Here is an 18,871-nt window from a genome sequence, read left to right on the forward strand (position 1 = left end):
CTTGGGCGCAGAGATTAGGAACTTAAAAACCCAGGTAAAGGAGACTGAGACTCGAATATCCACAATTGAGGATGGTAATCGGGTCTTAACCTCTAAAGTCGACACTTTAACCTCCCATGTGCGAGAAATGCAGGGTAAAATTACGGACATTGAGGGGCGACTTCGGAGAAGTAATGTTAGGTTCGTTGGTTTCCCTGAACATTCAGAGGGGGCAGATCCGGTGAAATTTATTGAAACTTGGATATGTGATATGTTCGGGAGAGAAGCATTCTCACAACACCTAGTTATAGAGAGAGCACATCGGGTGCCAACTAGACCTTTACCCCCAGGTGCCCCACCACGAACCTTTATCATCAAGATGTTGAACTTTCAGGATAGAGATAAATTACTCCGACTCGCCAGGAACAAAGGTCTGATTGAATTTAATGGAGTAAAAATATCTGTATTCCCAGATTTCCCACTGGATATACAACGAGAGAGGGCTAAGTTTGCAGAGGTTAAAACTAGACTGCGCCAGAAGGAGATAAAATACTCCATGATGTACCCTGCAAAATTAAGAGTGATCGCCAATGGAGAGATAATCTTTTTTCACTCCCCAAAAGAAGCGGCAAAGTGGATTGATAAGTGGATTCCAGGTCAACGGCAATTAGCGGAGGACTGACCCGATAGAATATACTGATTATATTTATGTTTTTTTGAACGTTGGTCCAGGGAGCTCACCGTGCTTTGGTGGCTCTATAATTGCTAGAAGTCCCCACGGGATTGGGGGGAGTATGGGAGTAGGTATATCGCTTGGTGGGTGGTATACAGGGTGGGGGGAGGGGGCTAAGGGGAACGGGGGGTACATGTTATGTGTTTGTCTGTTGAGGTACGTCCAAGAATTAGGAAAGCCAGGGGTGTTGCAGCAATATAGATATATGATCCAGGCTGAACTTGATATATGTAATAACGTTGAAAGTATGACATGGAAAGAAATAAATGGCAAATAAGAATGTAATTAATTTCCTGACATGGAATGTCAGGGGATTAAATGATAAGGTGAAGAGAGCATTAGTGTTGCGACAATGCCAAAAATACGAGGCGGATGTTATGTGCCTACAAGAGACACACTTAGCTGAGGGGAGATTAGAAGCCTTAAAAAGACCCTGGATTGGGTGGTCATTCCATGCGCCCTTTACCTCTGCTTCTCGAGGAGTGTCTATCTTAATTAAAAAAGCAGTACCGTTTGAATGTATTGAGGTAAAAATAGATACTGGGGGCAGGTACGTCTTTCTGGATTGTTTGATAAAAGCAATCAGAATGTGCATTCTTGCTGTCTATATTCCTCCCCCGTTCACCCTTGATATTATAAAAAAAGCGGTTGACTTTATGGTGTCTAGAGAAGACTGTAAGTTTGTATGTCTAGGTGACTTCAATAATATTATGTGCCCGCTTAAAGATAGATGGAATACCAGGGGAAATGTTGTTAGCTCCAGCTCTAAATTGGCACCATTTGTCAACGAACTTGGGTGGCATGAAGTATGGCGAGATCGACACCCTGACCGCAAGGAATTCTCATATTACTCTCCCTGTCATGATTCCTTCTCGAGAATTGATTTGATTTTTGTCCCCAGAAATATGCTAAATGATATATCTGTAATAGAATATAAATCCAGAGGGGTGTCCGACCATTCACCGTTACTAATGAAATGGAATGTAGAGGGGAAAAGAGGTTTTCAGTATTGGAAACTACATCCAAGCTGGTTATCGCATTTTACTAACTTAAATAATCTATCTTCAGAGATTGAGTCTTTTTTTGATTGGAATGCCTCATCTGCCGCTGGGCACTGGGTCTGGGATGCTTTTAAGTCCTACCTGAGAGGCTACATGATTAAAAAAATCTCTGAAATTAAAAAGTCTGCCCAAGAGGAGGCAAATAGATTGGAAGTACAGATGGCCAAGAAAGAACAAAAATTCCTTCAGGAAAAAACTAACGAGTTGAGATCAGAATGGATCGATGCCCAGAGGGATTGGGTGGTTTATATACAAAAGATGGTTCAATGCAATCTGGTGAGAAGATCCCATGAAGTATATTCAAATATGGATAAGGCGGGAAAATACATGGCTTTTCTCACCAGATTGGATAACCCCCCAATCGTAATCACAAAGATTAGAGATAAAAAAGGAGAAATACTAACAAACTCCATGAATATTATGGGGGAATTTGTCAATCATTTTAGGGAGGTATACCGCACTAAATTAGACAAGGGAGAGATGGATATAGGGAAATTCCTTGAGTCTATTGCACTACCCAGTCTCTGTCCTGAATCCATTGAATTCCTAGACTCACCTATAAAATTAGAGGAAGTAGTTACCGCAATCAGGAAAATTTCTCCTGGAAAGGCCCCAGGTATGGATGGCTTGCCAGGAGAACTTTATAAAAAAATGGAGAAGACGCTGGCCCCCCGGCTTCTATCCTATTTCAATGCAATGGAGTTGGAAGGGAGACTGGCTGGTTCAATGACGGAGGCCGTAATCACAGTAATTCATAAAAGTGGAAAAGATCCATTAGATGTAAACTCGTACCGCCCAATCTCCTTGATAAATTCAGACGCCAAGATTTATTCAAAAATTTTGGCAGATAGGCTGGATAGGGTGATTGGGGAGGTGGTACACCCAGATCAAACGGGTTTTATGAAGGGCAAAGCCACCTCAATCAACCTAAGAAGGGTTTATACATATTTGCAAGTCAAGAGATATTTGGGTGAGACGGCGGCTATCGCCTCTTTCGACGCCAATAAGGCGTTCGATTCCATAGAATGGCTATATTTACGTCTTGTGCTGAGAGCCTTCGGCTTTGGCCCAAGATTTATTAATTGGGTGTGTTTAATCTATCAAGATCCCACGGCAAGGATAAATATTAATGGGAATATATCGGACTCCTTTGGGCTATCAAGAGGGACAAGACAGGGGTGTCCTCTATCGCCAATGCTTTTTGCATTGGCGATGGAGCCACTTGCCTGTCAACTAAGGAGTGCTCTATCAGTAGAGAAAGAAGATATTAACCCCAAAAAGCGAAATATGGTGTCGCTGTATGCGGACGACTTGCTCGTAGGTATTTCAGACTGGGAAACGGATATCCCTAAAGTTTTTGAGATTATAAATAGTTTTGGTCAATATTCAGGATTAACCGTAAACTGGAGCAAGTCGCACCTAATGACTGTTGGACGAGGGGATCTGAGGGGTATTGGGGGGAATGTACCCATTCCAGTCACCAATACCTTTAAATATCTTGGTGTAATTATCTCGATTGACTCTAAGGAATTCATTAAATATAATCTAGACCCATTGATAAAAGAAATCCAATTAAGGTGTAACTGCTGGTTAAAATTGCCTTTGACTATATTAGGGAGAATTAACCTGATTAAAATGGCCATTCTGCCTAAATTACTATATTTATTCCAACAGTCACCGATCTATATAAATGACAAAATACTTAGAAAAATCAATAGCATAATTAGTTCATTTATCTGGCGTAATAAGCGACCTAGAATTAAATTGACAGTGATGAATAGAGATCGTGACCAGGGAGGACTATCAATGCCCAACATTAAGGTGTATTATTTGGCCACGCAGTTAGCACATTTATACACGTGGATTAGAGAAAAAGAGGGTTCGCAGGAATTAAAAGACATGATTAGTTTTGTGGCCCCGGGCCTTACCCCTCTACATGTGATTCTGAATAAAAAACCCACACAGAGCTCAACACCAATTATTATACAAGCTATTAAGGTTTGGAAACAAACCAATAAAATAAGTGGATTTGAGGGAGAAGATCCAGAAATATATTTGTTCTCCTTAGAATCATTGAAGTGGTTGAGGAACGAAGGGGGACACAATCTGTGGCGTAGGTTCGGCATTTATAACCTGGGGCATTTGTTCTGCGACAATGTTCTAAAATCATTCGACCAGCTGCAAAGGGAATTCTATCTGCCTCGAGATATGTTCTATAGATACTTGCAGCTGAGAAGTGCTCTATCCCAACAATATAAGCATGGTGAAATGCAAATTAGCAATACTCCTATTAAGAGCTACATAAATAAAATATCATCGGAGAAACGAGTCTCTAAATTATATAGGTACCTGTTGAACTTTACTCAATTAGATGAGCTACACGAACTAAGAGATAAATGGAGTAAAGATCTTCCAGAATTAATCACTGGAGAAGACCTGTGGTCCAAAGCTCTGGTGGCGCCTACTCGGGCCACAAATTCATTGAGAGTTCAGCAGGCACAAATAAATATATTACATCGTACTTATATAACTCCTGTATTATTGAATACATTTTCGGCAGACACGCCGGACAAATGCCCCAAATGTAAGGAAGACCACGCAACACTATTCCATCTGCTATGGCAGTGCAATGCTCTGGTTCAATTCTGGCAAAAAGTCAGAGAAGTGTTGATTGCTATTGACATTCCGTCTGTACATATTCAAGCTGTAAATTGTATACTTGGAACCTGGCCTGCTACTCCGACAAGTTACGTGCTGGCAAATAATTTGTGTGCCTTAGCTAAACTAGTTATAGCGCGAACTTGGATGGAAAAAACAGGTCCGGAATTCAAGAACTGGGTCAACCTAGTTAATATTACTGCTGAGCATGAAAAGTATATAGCTATGAAAAAGAATGCAGTTGAGAAGTTCTATGCAGTTTGGGAGGGATGGTATCAGTGGGTACTAAAATATAATGATTGATGTGATACACATATTCGAAGAAATTTGTTCTTTTTATATACTTCACTTGGTATATTTAAGAAGCGAGGAGACACAGACGGATTTTAATAAATAAATATTCACATATTCGAAGAAATTTGTTTTTTTGTTTTTTTTTTATATATATATTTCACTCGGTATACTTAGTAAGTAAGGAGACACAGACGGGATTTAATAAATAATTATAATTATATAAACACATAGAGAAGTAAAAAGAAAAGAAAAAAAGGGGAAAGAAGAGGAAAAACAATTGAACATATTGGAAATTTGGAAATGATAAAAGGGCACATAAATAGGAATAAACAACTTCGCACGGCTACTTAGTAGACTTTACCACGTATGATTTATAAAACATGCACCATAGAAATATCACTATTACAATCTAAAGTTCTTTTTTTTGTTCTTTATTATTTGAACTAATTTATACGAGCTGATGGTATCCTCCAGACTGGATAGAACACTCAAACATAGAAATGTAATTTTGGCATGCTATGTTTCTGGTTTTATGTATATATTTTTTTTTTAAATAATCATGGATAAGTTAGTCTTGGATGTACCTGGGGGTGGTTGTTTTTTTTTTTTTTTTTTTTTTTTGTTAGTATGTCTTGTCCTGTATTGGCTGTATGTATCATGTCGAAAATTTTTCAATAAAGAATATATTAAAAAAAAAAAAAAATAAGATAGTTGAATGAATAAGATCTTGGTTTGCAGGACAGAACACAGAGTTGTAGTAAACTGAGAACTGTCAAAGGAGGAAAAGGTAACAAGTGGAGTACCCCAGGGATCTGTACTTGGACCAGAGGAATGGTCAAGAGCATGGCAACTACAGTTTAATGCCAAAAAATGCAAAATCATGCACCTGGGTCACAAAAATCCAAAGACTAAATCTAGTTTAAATGGCACTATAATGGAAACTACTGAGGAAGAGAGGGATCTAGGTGTGACTATTTCAGGGGACTTAAAGGCAGGGATGCAATGTAACAAAGCAATGAAGAAGGCAAGTCAGATGCTTGGTTGCATAGGGAGAGGTATCAGCAGTAGAAAGAAAGAAGTAATAATGCCACTGTATAGGTCATTGGTATGACCTCACCTAGAGTATTGTGTTCAGTTCTGGAGGCCATATCTCCAGAAGGATATAAATACATTAGAGACAACTAAGAAGGGCAACTAAAATGGTGCATGGCCTACATCACAAAACGTACCAGGAAAGACTAAAATATCTTAATATGTATACTTTAGAGCAGAGAAGGGAAAGGGGGGACATTATAGAAACTTTCAAATATATCAAGCATGCCTGCTTCCAGATAATATTTTCCTCTACACTTGTTTGCCTGTAAATAGTCACTTTCTTAAAAATTGCTACTTTTAACGTTGACCTTTTTAGCATTAAGGGTTTTTTGTTTGTTTTTTACTCCATAATGCATTATAATGTCAGTAAGAAAGGTTACTAGCTTTTTCATTACATACAGACAAGGAGAGATCAATTTTCTTCCCTGCACAAAGATATATGCCTGTGACTCACTTTTTGTTACCCACACAGCACAGGGATACAAGCCTGTGAACTTGCCGTCTTGTAATACCAGGTAATAGGTAACAGGAAACCATATGACAAGGTTCATTTCTCAGTTCTACTAGTATCAAGACAAAATGGATAGACCTTGCTACACCAGTACTTTCTCAATAGGCACAGTTGTAAATATCTCACTCTTTTAATACCGCTTTCACACTGCCAAAACGTTTTAAAAATCGGGGGCTTGAGGCTGCAGAGATATATTGGGAGGGGGCATAAAGAATTTCATTCCTTTGATGGGCGCCCACAAAACAATTGTCATAGTACTAGTATACTGCAGGACATCTGGCTGGTATATTGTGCATGTGCTGCACATGGTGGTAAAATGTGGTGCATAAGGTAATGAGAGGGCAGAAAGTTAGTGTAAATACATGGCCTCATGATTTGTGCTTTGTGGCACTGATTATATGACGTATAAACCATAATTATCTTAATTCAGTGAGGTGGAGTTTATAATAATCTGTATTAAAAATGTATGTCCCTTCTATTATTCACTATCTGTGTGGTCCAAGGTACTCTTTGTTGAACCAAAACAGAATTTGGATTTGGCAGTCTAGCGGTGCTGACCGTTAAATGGCTTTGGTTTGTTTTCAAGCTTACTGAATACTTCCATCATATAGTGGCTGCGGTTCGGTGCTTCTCAATCCTGTGTGATACATACGGAATCTTTTTTGGCATTGCTTTGTTTAAAAGATCACAATTCTGAAACTGGAAGGTTAATTGTTTTAATAAAGTATTCTACACACTTTTCAATTTGTTCCTTATGAAATAAGGTATCATTCACAGGGAGGGATTTCATTGTTTTTTTTGGGGCCCCACTAAGTCTTCCCAGTTTATTGTGCATATTGGGGCGTAACTATTACTTATCATGCTTGTCGCTGGACGAGTAAATCAGCTAAACCTGTGCAAAGTCCTGTTATCGCGCCCAAATACTTGAACTTTCACACATTTCTGCTGCACCTGTGAGCAGCAACCGGCCAGTTACAACCGGTTACCAATTGCATTTCCTCTAGAGTTTATAAAGTCATGTACACAAAGCATATCTGGCTTTTACAGGTCTACCTAGTTTGGTGTCGGAAGTAATAAAACTTATTGATTGGTAAGCTATATCCTACACACACACACACACACACACACACACACACACACACACACACACACACCTATCCTGGGAGAATAAACTTATATTGCAGTCTAAAAATAGGAATTATAATGTCAGACTAAATAATTTTTTATTTTAAATCTGATTTAATTATTATTATTTTTTTTTTTATTACAATACGGTTTAGTGGATCACATATACAAAAGACAGAATACTCAATAACAAAATACCTCCATACTGCACACTGTAACTGGTAGGTTATTGGAGAAGAACCATTTTGAGGCTAACCAAGGTCTGGTTCGGTTGATAGATCTACAGTTTCTAGATTAGGGGTAGTCAACATACGGCCCGTGTAACTGATCCGGTCTGGCCCGCTGCCACCCACCAGATAGCAATGACAAACGGCCCGACTCTGTTTGTCATTGCGCTACAGCATGCGGTGCAGCTGAGGAAACCTTATTCTTGTCACGGGGTGGCTGGGTGGCATTTTCTTTGTGACGACAGATGCTGAGTGGCATCGGGAGCGGAGCTACAGCACAAGAGTGTATAACGGCGGCACACCACTCAAATTACACGCTCGCTTTGGTGCCGCCTAGCGTCTGATGTCAAAAAAGAATTCCCGGCCGGCTGCCCCAGTGATGGGAACTAGGTTTCCTCAGTGGCGCTAATTTGAAATAAGCAGTGCCTAGCCAAGGAACAACGGTAATGGTACAGGACTGATGCTAGCGCACCAGACTGGTGGGTGTTAGCTGGTGTGCCCTGTATGCCTGCTGCTGGCTGTGCCCAGGGAGGAGTAAAAACTATGACTATAAGGAAGGAAATGCTGCAAGCTGCCATGGGGGCAAGGGTCTGTGGGTTGTAGAAGCTGCTGTGTTCAGGGGAGAGGGGAGTTGAAGCTTCTATCTGGGTCCAGGAGGGGGTGAGCTTTGTAGGAGCTGTTTTCTGGTTCCAAGGGAAGAGGAGGGAGGGGAGCTTTGGTATCTGTGCCCAGGGAGAGAGAGGAACTGCAAATATGATTGATAACGGCATGATACTAGAGGCTGTTTTTCAGCTTTTATATATTTTTTTGCTGGTTTATATCCTGTGAATTTTGGCTCATACTGTGTGGCATAATGTGAATATTGGTTCAAACTGTGGCACGCCACTATAAAACTTCTTACTTTGCCTCATTAATGAGGCAAATCGGGAAGTGACATCAACCAGATGTATTAACATCTTGTCTGCTGAAGCGGGGAGCACAGACTCACCCCTCCGGCGATGTCTCCTTTCCCCCAGCTGGCTGGACTGGACATGCATGGGATCTCGCTACTCACGCGAGATCTCCAGCACAGCCCAGAGCCTGCAGCAGGGACATCGCTGCCCCTGCTGTTGAGAGAGGGCTTCACTAGCCTGCTGCTGGTGAAGCAGATAGTGGCAGTGTGGAACGTTCATACATTTTCCCTGCATATTGGCCTACTATCTACTATTGTGTTGCATAACTTGTATAAGGGGTATATGGTGTGGTACACTAACTCAAACCTCCCCTCCCCATTTGAGTGGCCACGCCCCTCTTTCTGAAGCACGGCCCTTGAATATTTATTGAACAGTAAATAGGTCTACAACAAAAGGTTGACGTGCCTAATTTCGATAGGGTCAACATGAAAAATGTAGACACATGACAAGGTCGATGAGTTTTTCGGGTATTTTTATTTTTTTTAATACTGGCATAGGGGAGAATATAATAGTGAGCCGTGTGTAGTGAGCCACATGGTCCACATGGTCCATCAGCCATTCAGGTACTGTTTAGTCTCTTAAGAAACCTGCATTACCTGCCATCCAGGGCTTGAATGCAGGTTTCTTAAGAGGTGAATTTTTTCCAGCCAGGGAAGAAACAATGAAGTGTAGGTTAAATTTGGGGTAAGAAGGAAGTGGGTCACAGGGATGGTGAAGAAAGAAGAGGAATAAGAAGTATAGGAGGTAGTATGGCAGGCAAATGCAAGCATAGTAAGTAGTATGCTACATGGCCGGCCTGTGCAAGTAAAACAAACTATTGGACTAAAACCGTATAAACAGAAAATCTTGACAACAACCTTGTTTATAGTATAGAACACATGCTGAAAAACAGACACCATGAGTCTCTTCTGTGATCTGATTATATCAAAGAAGTTAGGTGCCATGTTATTTAAGGCTTTTTCTTACCTTATCCAACCTTTCTGTTTTCAGACCATGATGATCGTTCTGGTGCAGGATATTTCGTAAAGAAGCGAAAGGGCCGTGGTCCCTTCCGGGCTAAAATGTATAGTGAAGGTCCTCAGAAATATCGTAACCGTGGAAGTTACCCACCTAATCCTCGCTCCCGATTGGACGATGAAGATGGAGATGTGCCAATGAGTGATGCACATGATTCTGTCCGTTTAAGATTGTGAGTGCAGCCAGAGCATTAGTATTGTGTAGTATTGTGTCTTTTCTGGCTCAAGTTCTTCCAGTTGAAGTCTATGTGGCCAATTTTTTTCCTGTGCCCTCTGCTGGGCATCTATAGCAATGGGCGTCTATTGGAGCTATTTAATTGTTGCTCTGACCTGAGGCCTGTTAACACTTACGGTGTCTTACAATGCCGGCTTTAGCTGCGCAAGCTAAACTCCTTAAGAACTTGAGCTTCTCAAGAGTCAGGCACCTAAACTATGGACTTTTAATCACTTTTTTTCTGATACCTCTTGAGGCCGCAAGAAGAAATGTGATTGACACGTCAAATGGGTGTCTACCAGAGGAAAAAACTAATAATAGCTCCAGTATAAACACATTCCTTTAGATGGCCAGCAGGTGGTGCACACCACAATTGAATCTGCCACTTTTTTTATTTTTTTAAAACTCAGCACTTATTAAGGATTTATCATAGTTCATGGATTTATCATAGTTCATGAATTCTATCAGATCTGTGTCTTCAAAGGTGCAAATACAGCATACATCAGTCCTGCATAAAGTTTCAGACCATTTTTTGCCTAAAATATGTTTTGATTATTGGAACCTTGGGTAATACATAGCACAATTTATTCTTTGTAGAGTGGAAGTTTTTACCCTACTTCCTGTCAGGAGTTCAAACGGAAGGATTTGGCAGATCTGATGTATAGACGTGTCCACATACATCTATCATCCATGCGATACAAGTCACGTTATACATAACGAGTGTGCTCTGTGTGACTGTAGCATTGGGTGTCTTTATTGCAACTTTTTTTGTTTGTTAAATACCTTCTTATTCGCAAAGCAGAGTGAATATGATGCACAATTCGCTTCAGCTGATTAAAATTATGCGTCATGTGCAAGACTTCATTCAAGACTTCAATTAGTGCAAGACTGCAGCTATATTCAATGTAAAACTGCAGCTGCATCTTCATTACTGTTTTCAGTGCAACATAGCATTTCCTATGCAGCAAATGCTGCTGATTGGGCAGATTTTATTTCTCCAATGGTTAGGGCGCTTGTCTTTAACCACCAAACAGAGCAGTAGTAGATTGAAAGCTTGCGAGCAGGGCCCTCCTACATTTTGACTGTCTGTAAATACCCAGTTTGTTGTATCACTGTCTCCTATGTAAAGCGCAATGGAATATGTATGCGCTATAGAAGAAACTGTTAATAAATAGTAGAAAAGTGGGACATTACCTGTATAGTAGTGATGCAGACACTTGCTAGTGACCCCAATTAGAATCACTTTGTCTACCTGTGCACCAGAAACTATGGAATATTACATTGTGCCTAAGAATGGCAGTGCGATGCTAATTGTATTGCTGTATGTATATTTTGTCAGTATTTCAAACTTTCTTCTGCAGCACGCCTTATGGCCGCGGAGGGAGGAGAAGGGATGACAGACCAGGAAGAGACAGAGGGGGCTCTCATGGGAGTGCACCCAGGGGCAGTTTTCACCATGATAGACCAGATGCTAGAGAGGAAAAAAGTGACTGGTTCAAAGTAACGGTAAGTGAGATGCATGAGAGTGTGGCAGTGGCTGTTCTCATTGGTCTTTTTTATTTTCTTCAATGCTCAGATACAAGTCACAGGAACCCATAAGTACCAATTATAGCAGAGGCTCCGTATCTACATACAGGTTATTGTTTCTAAAAGTAAACAAATATATTTACATTGGGGCAGTAGGGATGGTGTAATGGTTAGCATTAGTGCCTCACAGCACTGAGGTCATGGGTTCGATTCCCACCATGGCCCTAACTGTGCGGAGTTTGTATATTCTCCCCGTACTTGCGTGGGTTTCCTCCGGGTATTCCGGTTTCCTCCCACAATCCAAAAATATACTGGTAGGAGAATTGGCTCCCAACCAAATTAACCCTAGAATGTCTGTGTGTTTACATGTGGTAGGGAATATAGAGTGTAAGCTCCACTGGTGCAGGGACTGATGTGAATGTTCTAATATTCTCTGTAAAGCGCTGTTCCTGTTCTTGATTAGTGCAATTATTTACAATTAGTTTTATTTGCATTAATTTTGTTTGTTTTGTTGTGTTCCACAATCAGATTCCTCACGGGAAAAAGTATACTCAGGAGTGGCTGATAACCCTCTTAAAAACCACCTGCACCTTACCATTTACTCCTGTAGGGGTGAGTTTATTTTGTTTTAATATATATATATTCGTAGACAAACAATATTAAACACTCCAGTTCTGCACCTGTTTCCATTCTTTTTAATCCAGTTTTTTTTCTTTATGGCTTTTATTTTGTGTTTGCATTATCTGATGTGGTTTTTATATGTTCCTGCACATAGTACCATTGTGATCATTCTCGGGCCCATTTCTATGTGGACGACTCTGCTGTGGCTAAAGCTTTCAAAAACATTTCACGGACTTTGACAGACAGAGAAAACTTTAAGGTATGAAGTCATTTCCCCTCCCCTTTGGAGCAGAAGTGATCCAAATGAATGATTCTCCTAGTACTCGTAGTCCTGTGGTAGCTCAGCAGCTTCTGTTTATCTATAGAGTTTCTGAAATTAATAACTGAATTGTATTCTGACCATTAGTTCTATATATTTTAAGCCATACTGTCTGATTTCCAGATTACTATTTTGACTCGTCCGTGCCCACCTCCAGTCATTCCAAAGGATATGACTGACGAGGAAATTGAACATTTTAAGGTGTGTAAGATGTGTTTTGACTCTTCTTTATGTATGTCTATCAACGTTGATTACTTTGTGTCCTCAAAACCATGGCTGCCCTGTGTGACTGTCCCTTCCACCCCACAGAATTGCATGCAGAAGCGATATGATGGAGCTCAGCAGTCTATGGACATGAGCTCATTGCGTACAGATCCAGGTACTTACACAAACCTTTTTCCCCATTAAACAACTGCCCTATATTTTCTGTTACTTATCCTTGTGTTTCCATCATAGATCTGATTGCAAACCAAATGTATCTGGTTTTGAACAGGAAGTCTTGTATGCTAAGTATGCTACAAATCATTGAAGAAAATGTACCAGAGGTTGGTATATGCATTTTCTTTTACTTTTATGTATGTAATCACTTCTACAGAACGATTTTTAGGAAGAATTCATTTTGACCATTCCATTGTTGTGATGATACAATTGTTTGTGTATTCTCGGGTGTTATATCTGACTGTTGTGTTGCGTGTTTACCATTTATTCAGCTGCTGTCCTTGGATCTCAGTAACAACAAAATCTATAAATTGGACTATATGTCGGAGATTCACCTCAAAGCCCCTAATCTGAAGATTCTCAAATTGTCGGAAAACTTGGTAAGTCTTCTATTCCATCCCTAATGGTCTACCCATGTGGAGTGTCTTCTCGAATCATTCTAGAACGTGTCTAATGACAGACAGTCCTTCGCCTATCTTTTTTTTTTTTTTTTTTTTTTTTAAGGGTAGTAAACTTTTTTTCTGTTCTGTAGTAGTTTTTGGGGAAGCCAAGACATTTTATTTAAGAAAAATGTTTGAGTGAACCATAAAGTGAGGCATATGAAATGAAATGTAATACAAGATAAATTAATAAACCACCAAGATTACGGGTATATTTACTAAACTGGGCCTTTGGAGGGTTTAAGATGGCAATAGTAGTTTCCTATATTCTAATTTTAATTTCTACGGCAAGAATCATAGATTGTCTTAGTGAATATATCCCATATCCCAATGTTTTACTGATCATCTTTTCCACAGCCTGATCCTTTGGAGAATTAAACCCTCAGTGTTGCATCATCTTATTGCACATTCTTTTCGGTTTCATCCATTGGGGTACACAGTAAAATCATGGGGTAAAGTGGGGTTCAGAATATTAAGTTGATATTCTTAATATTGCCATGGAAAGAATGTTATATTTGTACATTTTCTAGGCAATCACATTTAATATGTCAACATTTTAACTGACATTGTGAATGTAGACAGCATACCTGTGTTACAGTGTGAAAGCACTGTGAAAGGTGTGAAAGGTGCTTAGAGGAGCTCAGACATTTTAGGGAGCTCCTCTGGGAAGTGGAATTTCTAAGCCGCCAGGGTTTTACTTACGAGAGTGGGCCCTACACCCAGACTTCTTTGAGCCCCTGGTTCTCCACTGGGGCCTGCCAGACATCTCAACATAGACATCAAATGCTGACACACCAGTGATCCTGGCAATTTGCTGGTGAAGCCCTAGCGGTCCGATGGCCCTTTCTATTCATGTGTATATATTCCCTCCAATCTTATCAATTCCATGGGTCCTCCGCAAATAAAAGTTGTCGGGCAGCACCGTGATACACGTGGCTCCAGTTTCTCAGGTCAATCATCAATTAAGGGAATTCTGTAAAACAGATTCTTTGTCCTGTATGTCTACTAAGTGTACCCATTGCCCAGACTGCTCCATTTGACTATGGCAGACCTACCTTCTCTTGATATGGTGCTGACTAATTCCTCCAATTCATTGAGAACTTCTTGGGCAGCTAGACATGGCACCTCTGCAGATCAGCTTTGTAAAGCAACCCCATGGTCCTCTGCCCATACGTTCATTTATCCCATTTTATGCGTATACAGCAACAATGAAGAGTTCTCATCACAGCTCAAGAGCATCTCCCCCTTGGGATTTACCAATGTAATGTCTGTTTCCCCTATGGATGAAAGAGCAAATATTTTTTTGTACCTGTAAAATATTTTTTTTGGACTCCATAAGGGACACTGGGGCAGATGTATGAAGCCTGGAGAAGAGAAAACTTGCGGTAAAGTGGTGATAAAGTGAAATGAGATAAAGCACCAGCCAATCGCCTTCCAACTGTTGATTTCAAACACAGTTCATTAGCTGGTGCTTTATCTCCTTTCACTTTATCTCCAGTTTATCTCTTCTCCAGGCTTAACACATTTTCCACACTGTCTCCTATGGATTCCAAGAGGATGATTTGACAGGTAAGAACATGTTGTTGGTCCCATCAAGTTTCTGCCTGAAAAAAAAAGCAAATGCGTTCGGCTCAGAGCAACCTGCACACCAATGTACAGATGCATTTGGCAAAGAATTTCCTTAGCATGTGATGTCTTCATTTTCTCCCATTTGTGCAGTTAAAGTCTGAAAAGGAGCTAGACAAGATCAAAGGTCTGAAGCTGGAAATGCTGTGGCTGGAAGGGAACCCACTGTGCAACAATTTCAAAGACCAGAGAGTATACATCAGGTCAGTCTAGCTGTTCGAACCTTCTCCTAGATGAAATGTGACTGATGATCTAGCACTTTGCTGCAGTCCTACCTGTGTCTCATAGCAAAGGATGCTTTCAGCATGGGGACATAAATTAGCAGCAATGTTTTAACATTGATAATGCTCCATGGACTTTTTCACAAATTTAATTTCACTTACACTGAATATGTGATAAGTAGTGAAAAAACCCTATTTTAAGAATAAAAATGGGGATCCCCACACACAACCCCCCCCCCCCCCCCCCCCCCCATGCCTAATTAGGCACTTTAAAGTTGTCACTATTTTTAATTGGCCAATTTACATTATTTGGAGGAAAAAAATAGAAAATGTTGTAAAAATAGTGTTCGAGGTATGGGACCGGTATATTGGGGTGCTTTTTTTAAGATTGTAAGTGGGCGTGCTCAGGTTTAGTGCACCTCTAGTTTTGCGTGAAAAGCTTTTCAGATTTTAGGAAAAAATGCATATAACAGCCATCTGACTGCATTCACGTCCCAAAAATGTAAAATGACCTCTTACACACTTGTGTACTCTTATCCAAAGTCAATTAAGCATTTTGGGGGGTACAGACTGATTTGTCCATTTTTTTTCCCCCTATACTTTTCACCTTTTTTACAATGTAAGAATGATCACGTTAATTTCGGTTTCACCAACTTGAAATAATATAGGTAATAAAACGGGAGTGCACATTTTGGCAAAAAGCCACTGTATTGTCTATAAAAATGGAGCTCTAAATGCAGTTTCCATGCTGTTATACTGGTGATACACACTTGCAGAGAGATGGGAAGACCAACATCCAAGATGGGTATGGCAACCATTGAATCCACATATGTAGAGGTGTTATTGAGGAATGAAACAAGAATATTTATTTAGGGTCCACATACAGTGTGGTGAGCAGAATTTAATTGAAATATGTTCTCACCATGCATTTATAGAATCCAATATACAATTAGTTAATTATGGCATTCCATTAAGATTTTCCAATGACATCTGTGTATTTTGCAATACTGTATTTATACACATGGAATGTATGAGCTGGCCCTGATTTCTGTTATGCCGGCTAGCTAAATTACACACCACTTGCTGCTTCTTCCCATGCTGAGGCTGTCACCAGGGATCCATGCAGAGGCTGGCACATTATCTGAGAAGTGGCATTGCCCTTTGCTTTGTCCCTGCTTTGCTGGGAACTTTAATAGTCACCCCCCCCCCCATTAATTGGCTCTAAGAGGAACTTATTGTACCTGTAGTAAATGGAAAGGTGCTATCCTCTAATGTTAATCACCTGCATATCCAGATTATGTACCTCCCTTTTTCTTATCCTTTGTCTTGTACTTTCTCATTCTCACACTCTATCCATAACACACCTCCACAATACCACCTGTGTCTGCTTTTCTGCTTTCATTTTCTTTCACATTCTCCACCATTTTTCATGATTTTCTTCTCCTCTCCCACATTTGTTTTCCCATATTTTGTCATTATGCATTTCATTCTTTACCTATTCCATATGGTGCAGCCTACATCCGTACAACAGATAATTGTCCCCAACTGGTGCTAACCTTACCAACTTCTTGCTCCTCTCCTTGTGGCGATGAGTTCATCTCGTGCCCTGCACTCCATACTGTGGCCCAGCCGAGCAGAAGAAATATGTAATCCTTTTGTTATCCCTTTGAATGCCCTTTCACACAGCATACGCACTTACCAACCCCTCCTGTTGCACAGCAGTGTGGCTGTTAGGTCTATGACGGGTAAGTTTCCCCAAGCGGGAGCAACCTAAGGCAGACCTGAGAACAGCCACCAGAAGATGAAGATTGCAGGAGGCGGCTAAAATACAAAGTCTAAACTCTGCCCCCCCTATCTCAAACACTCAAGTGATCTGTTCTCTCCCTGCCAGGAGTGTGGGCTGCAAGCCCTAAGGAACGCTGGAAAAATTGCACTCCTGTCCTTACACAGTGGGGCACCCATGGAGATGAGCTCTAAGTGTAATATGGGTTGCTCGGCATGGAACCTCGTTTTGTAAAGCTGGCCCAAAATGAATGTAGAGGAGCTGGAAGTTGGATTAGTTTAAGGTGCTGGTTATGGCATAGACATTTCTAGTGTTGACGGTGGCTGTACCTGTTGTCTCTTCCCTCCACATCATCCTTCTCCTTACACCATCCTGCAACAAGTATTTCCTTCTCCTCCACTTGTCCTCTCCCAACATCCATTGACATGCTATAATCATATCCATCATTTTCTTTTGACTTCTCTCCTATACATTCTTCTCTTCTCTACCCTCTCCTCATCTCATTATTCAGTTTCAGGTGAATATAACTTCACTATGTTCTCCTTGTATTACTATCCCAAATCTATAATGCCATATCTGTCATTGTGTAAAAAGCTCCTTTAAATAAAGCTTATGAAGACATGGCATTGAGGCCATTAATGACTTTCTATCCATTGGTGTAATGCACCATACTAACCAGTATAATATGTACAACCCACTAGCCCATGTGTTTCTCCCCTGCATGGTACTTATGGTATGACCCAGCTGGGATGAAGTCATAGGTCAGCGAACTAAGATAAGTTTAGATCGGAGCTGCTGACCTTGTTAGATGTAATGGCTGCAGCATATAAAGTCATTGGTAGGAACATTTGGGGTAAAGGTAATGGGAGTCCGGATGTCAGCGGACATGAAATACGTGTGAAATCCTTTTTGCTGTTACCAGAGCCTTCCTCCTAGCACTTGCTGTTACCAGAGCCTTCCTCCTAGCACTTGCTGTTACCAGAGCCTTCCTCCTAGCACTTGCTGTTACCAGAGCCTTCCTCCTAGCACTATGAAGTCAGGAAACAATAGAAATAACTGGCTTGTTAGTTACAAGGTGGACAGACAGGTGTAATAGAAATACACACAGACATCATTCCCTAGTGCTTAAAAACCGTTGCCCTGCATAAATAGAGGCAGACCGCAAGGCTGCACGTGCACATTTCCCCTGCAGAGATGTTTCACCAGTCCTCAGGACAAGAATATGGTATGGTGGTGATGGGAACGTGGTGCACAGAGTGTGGGTTGGGGGTTGCTACTTACTGGCACTGACGTTTTTTGTGTCTTTGTTTGTCTGTCGACCTGCGGATTTCACCCGCCCTGGATGATAGTGTCATGCGAGAACGTTTTCCTAAACTACTGCGGCTGGTGAGACCTCAATGTTTTTTTTGTTTGTGTCCATTTGTCTCATATATTCCATGTGCTATGACTCTGCTTTTACCAAAATAACTTTCTCCTCTGCTCACTGTCACATCCTTTTTCCTTTTATCCTTCAACTTGCTCTACCTTTTGCAATTCATATTTATCATACCTTCATAGGATGGAAATGAACTTCCTCCACCGATCACATTCGACTTAGAAACTCCCACAACACTTCCTCCGTGCAAGGCGAGTTCATTTCTGCTACTACTAGAGCGAGTGCAGCCAGCATGTGGTGTTATATCACAAATTATCGTCCATTTCTTATTTTAGGGCAGTTACCTGTCTACAGATGATGTCAAAGCACTGGTGCTGCGGTTTCTTCAACAGTGAGTAGACCTTGTTCGTTCTGCACTCAATACACACACATCTGCCTACACGCCACTCTTTCTATATGTGCAATCCTTTCCTCTTTTTGCTATTTGTGCTTAAATCATTTCTGCTTACCGCTTTCATGTTGTTTGGTTTTCAAACCTTTTTTTTCTTTTTCTTTTTTTTTTCTATTAAGTTATTTGCTGGTATTTCTAAAACTTACATAAGGGGGATCCAGATGGAATGACAATGAGCTCCTGCTAGTGGCGCCTATTTGTTAG

At 40.7% G+C, this 18,871-nt stretch overlaps 1 protein-coding gene across 1 annotated transcript in view; it reads left to right on the forward strand.

The window, feature by feature from the left end:
- Positions 1 to 18,871, forward strand: part of NXF1 (nuclear RNA export factor 1) — a 42,918-nt gene that overhangs the window by 17,037 nt on the left and 7,010 nt on the right. Inside the window, exons 2-13 of the mRNA XM_083165580.1 lie at positions 9,627 to 9,825; positions 11,228 to 11,372; positions 11,922 to 12,005; positions 12,169 to 12,273; positions 12,457 to 12,534; positions 12,643 to 12,712; positions 12,790 to 12,878; positions 13,044 to 13,151; positions 14,931 to 15,040; positions 18,191 to 18,227; positions 18,399 to 18,467; positions 18,552 to 18,607. Of these exons, the coding sequence (XP_083021706.1) occupies positions 9,627 to 9,825; positions 11,228 to 11,372; positions 11,922 to 12,005; positions 12,169 to 12,273; positions 12,457 to 12,534; positions 12,643 to 12,712; positions 12,790 to 12,878; positions 13,044 to 13,151; positions 14,931 to 15,040; positions 18,191 to 18,227; positions 18,399 to 18,467; positions 18,552 to 18,607 (1,150 nt within the window). The remainder of the gene's footprint in view (positions 1 to 9,626; positions 9,826 to 11,227; positions 11,373 to 11,921; positions 12,006 to 12,168; positions 12,274 to 12,456; positions 12,535 to 12,642; positions 12,713 to 12,789; positions 12,879 to 13,043; positions 13,152 to 14,930; positions 15,041 to 18,190; positions 18,228 to 18,398; positions 18,468 to 18,551; positions 18,608 to 18,871) is intronic.

Source organism: Crinia signifera, chromosome 11 (genome assembly GCF_055691185.1).
Source record: "Crinia signifera chromosome 11, ASM5569118v1, whole genome shotgun sequence".
NCBI lineage: Eukaryota > Metazoa > Chordata > Amphibia > Anura > Myobatrachidae > Crinia > Crinia signifera.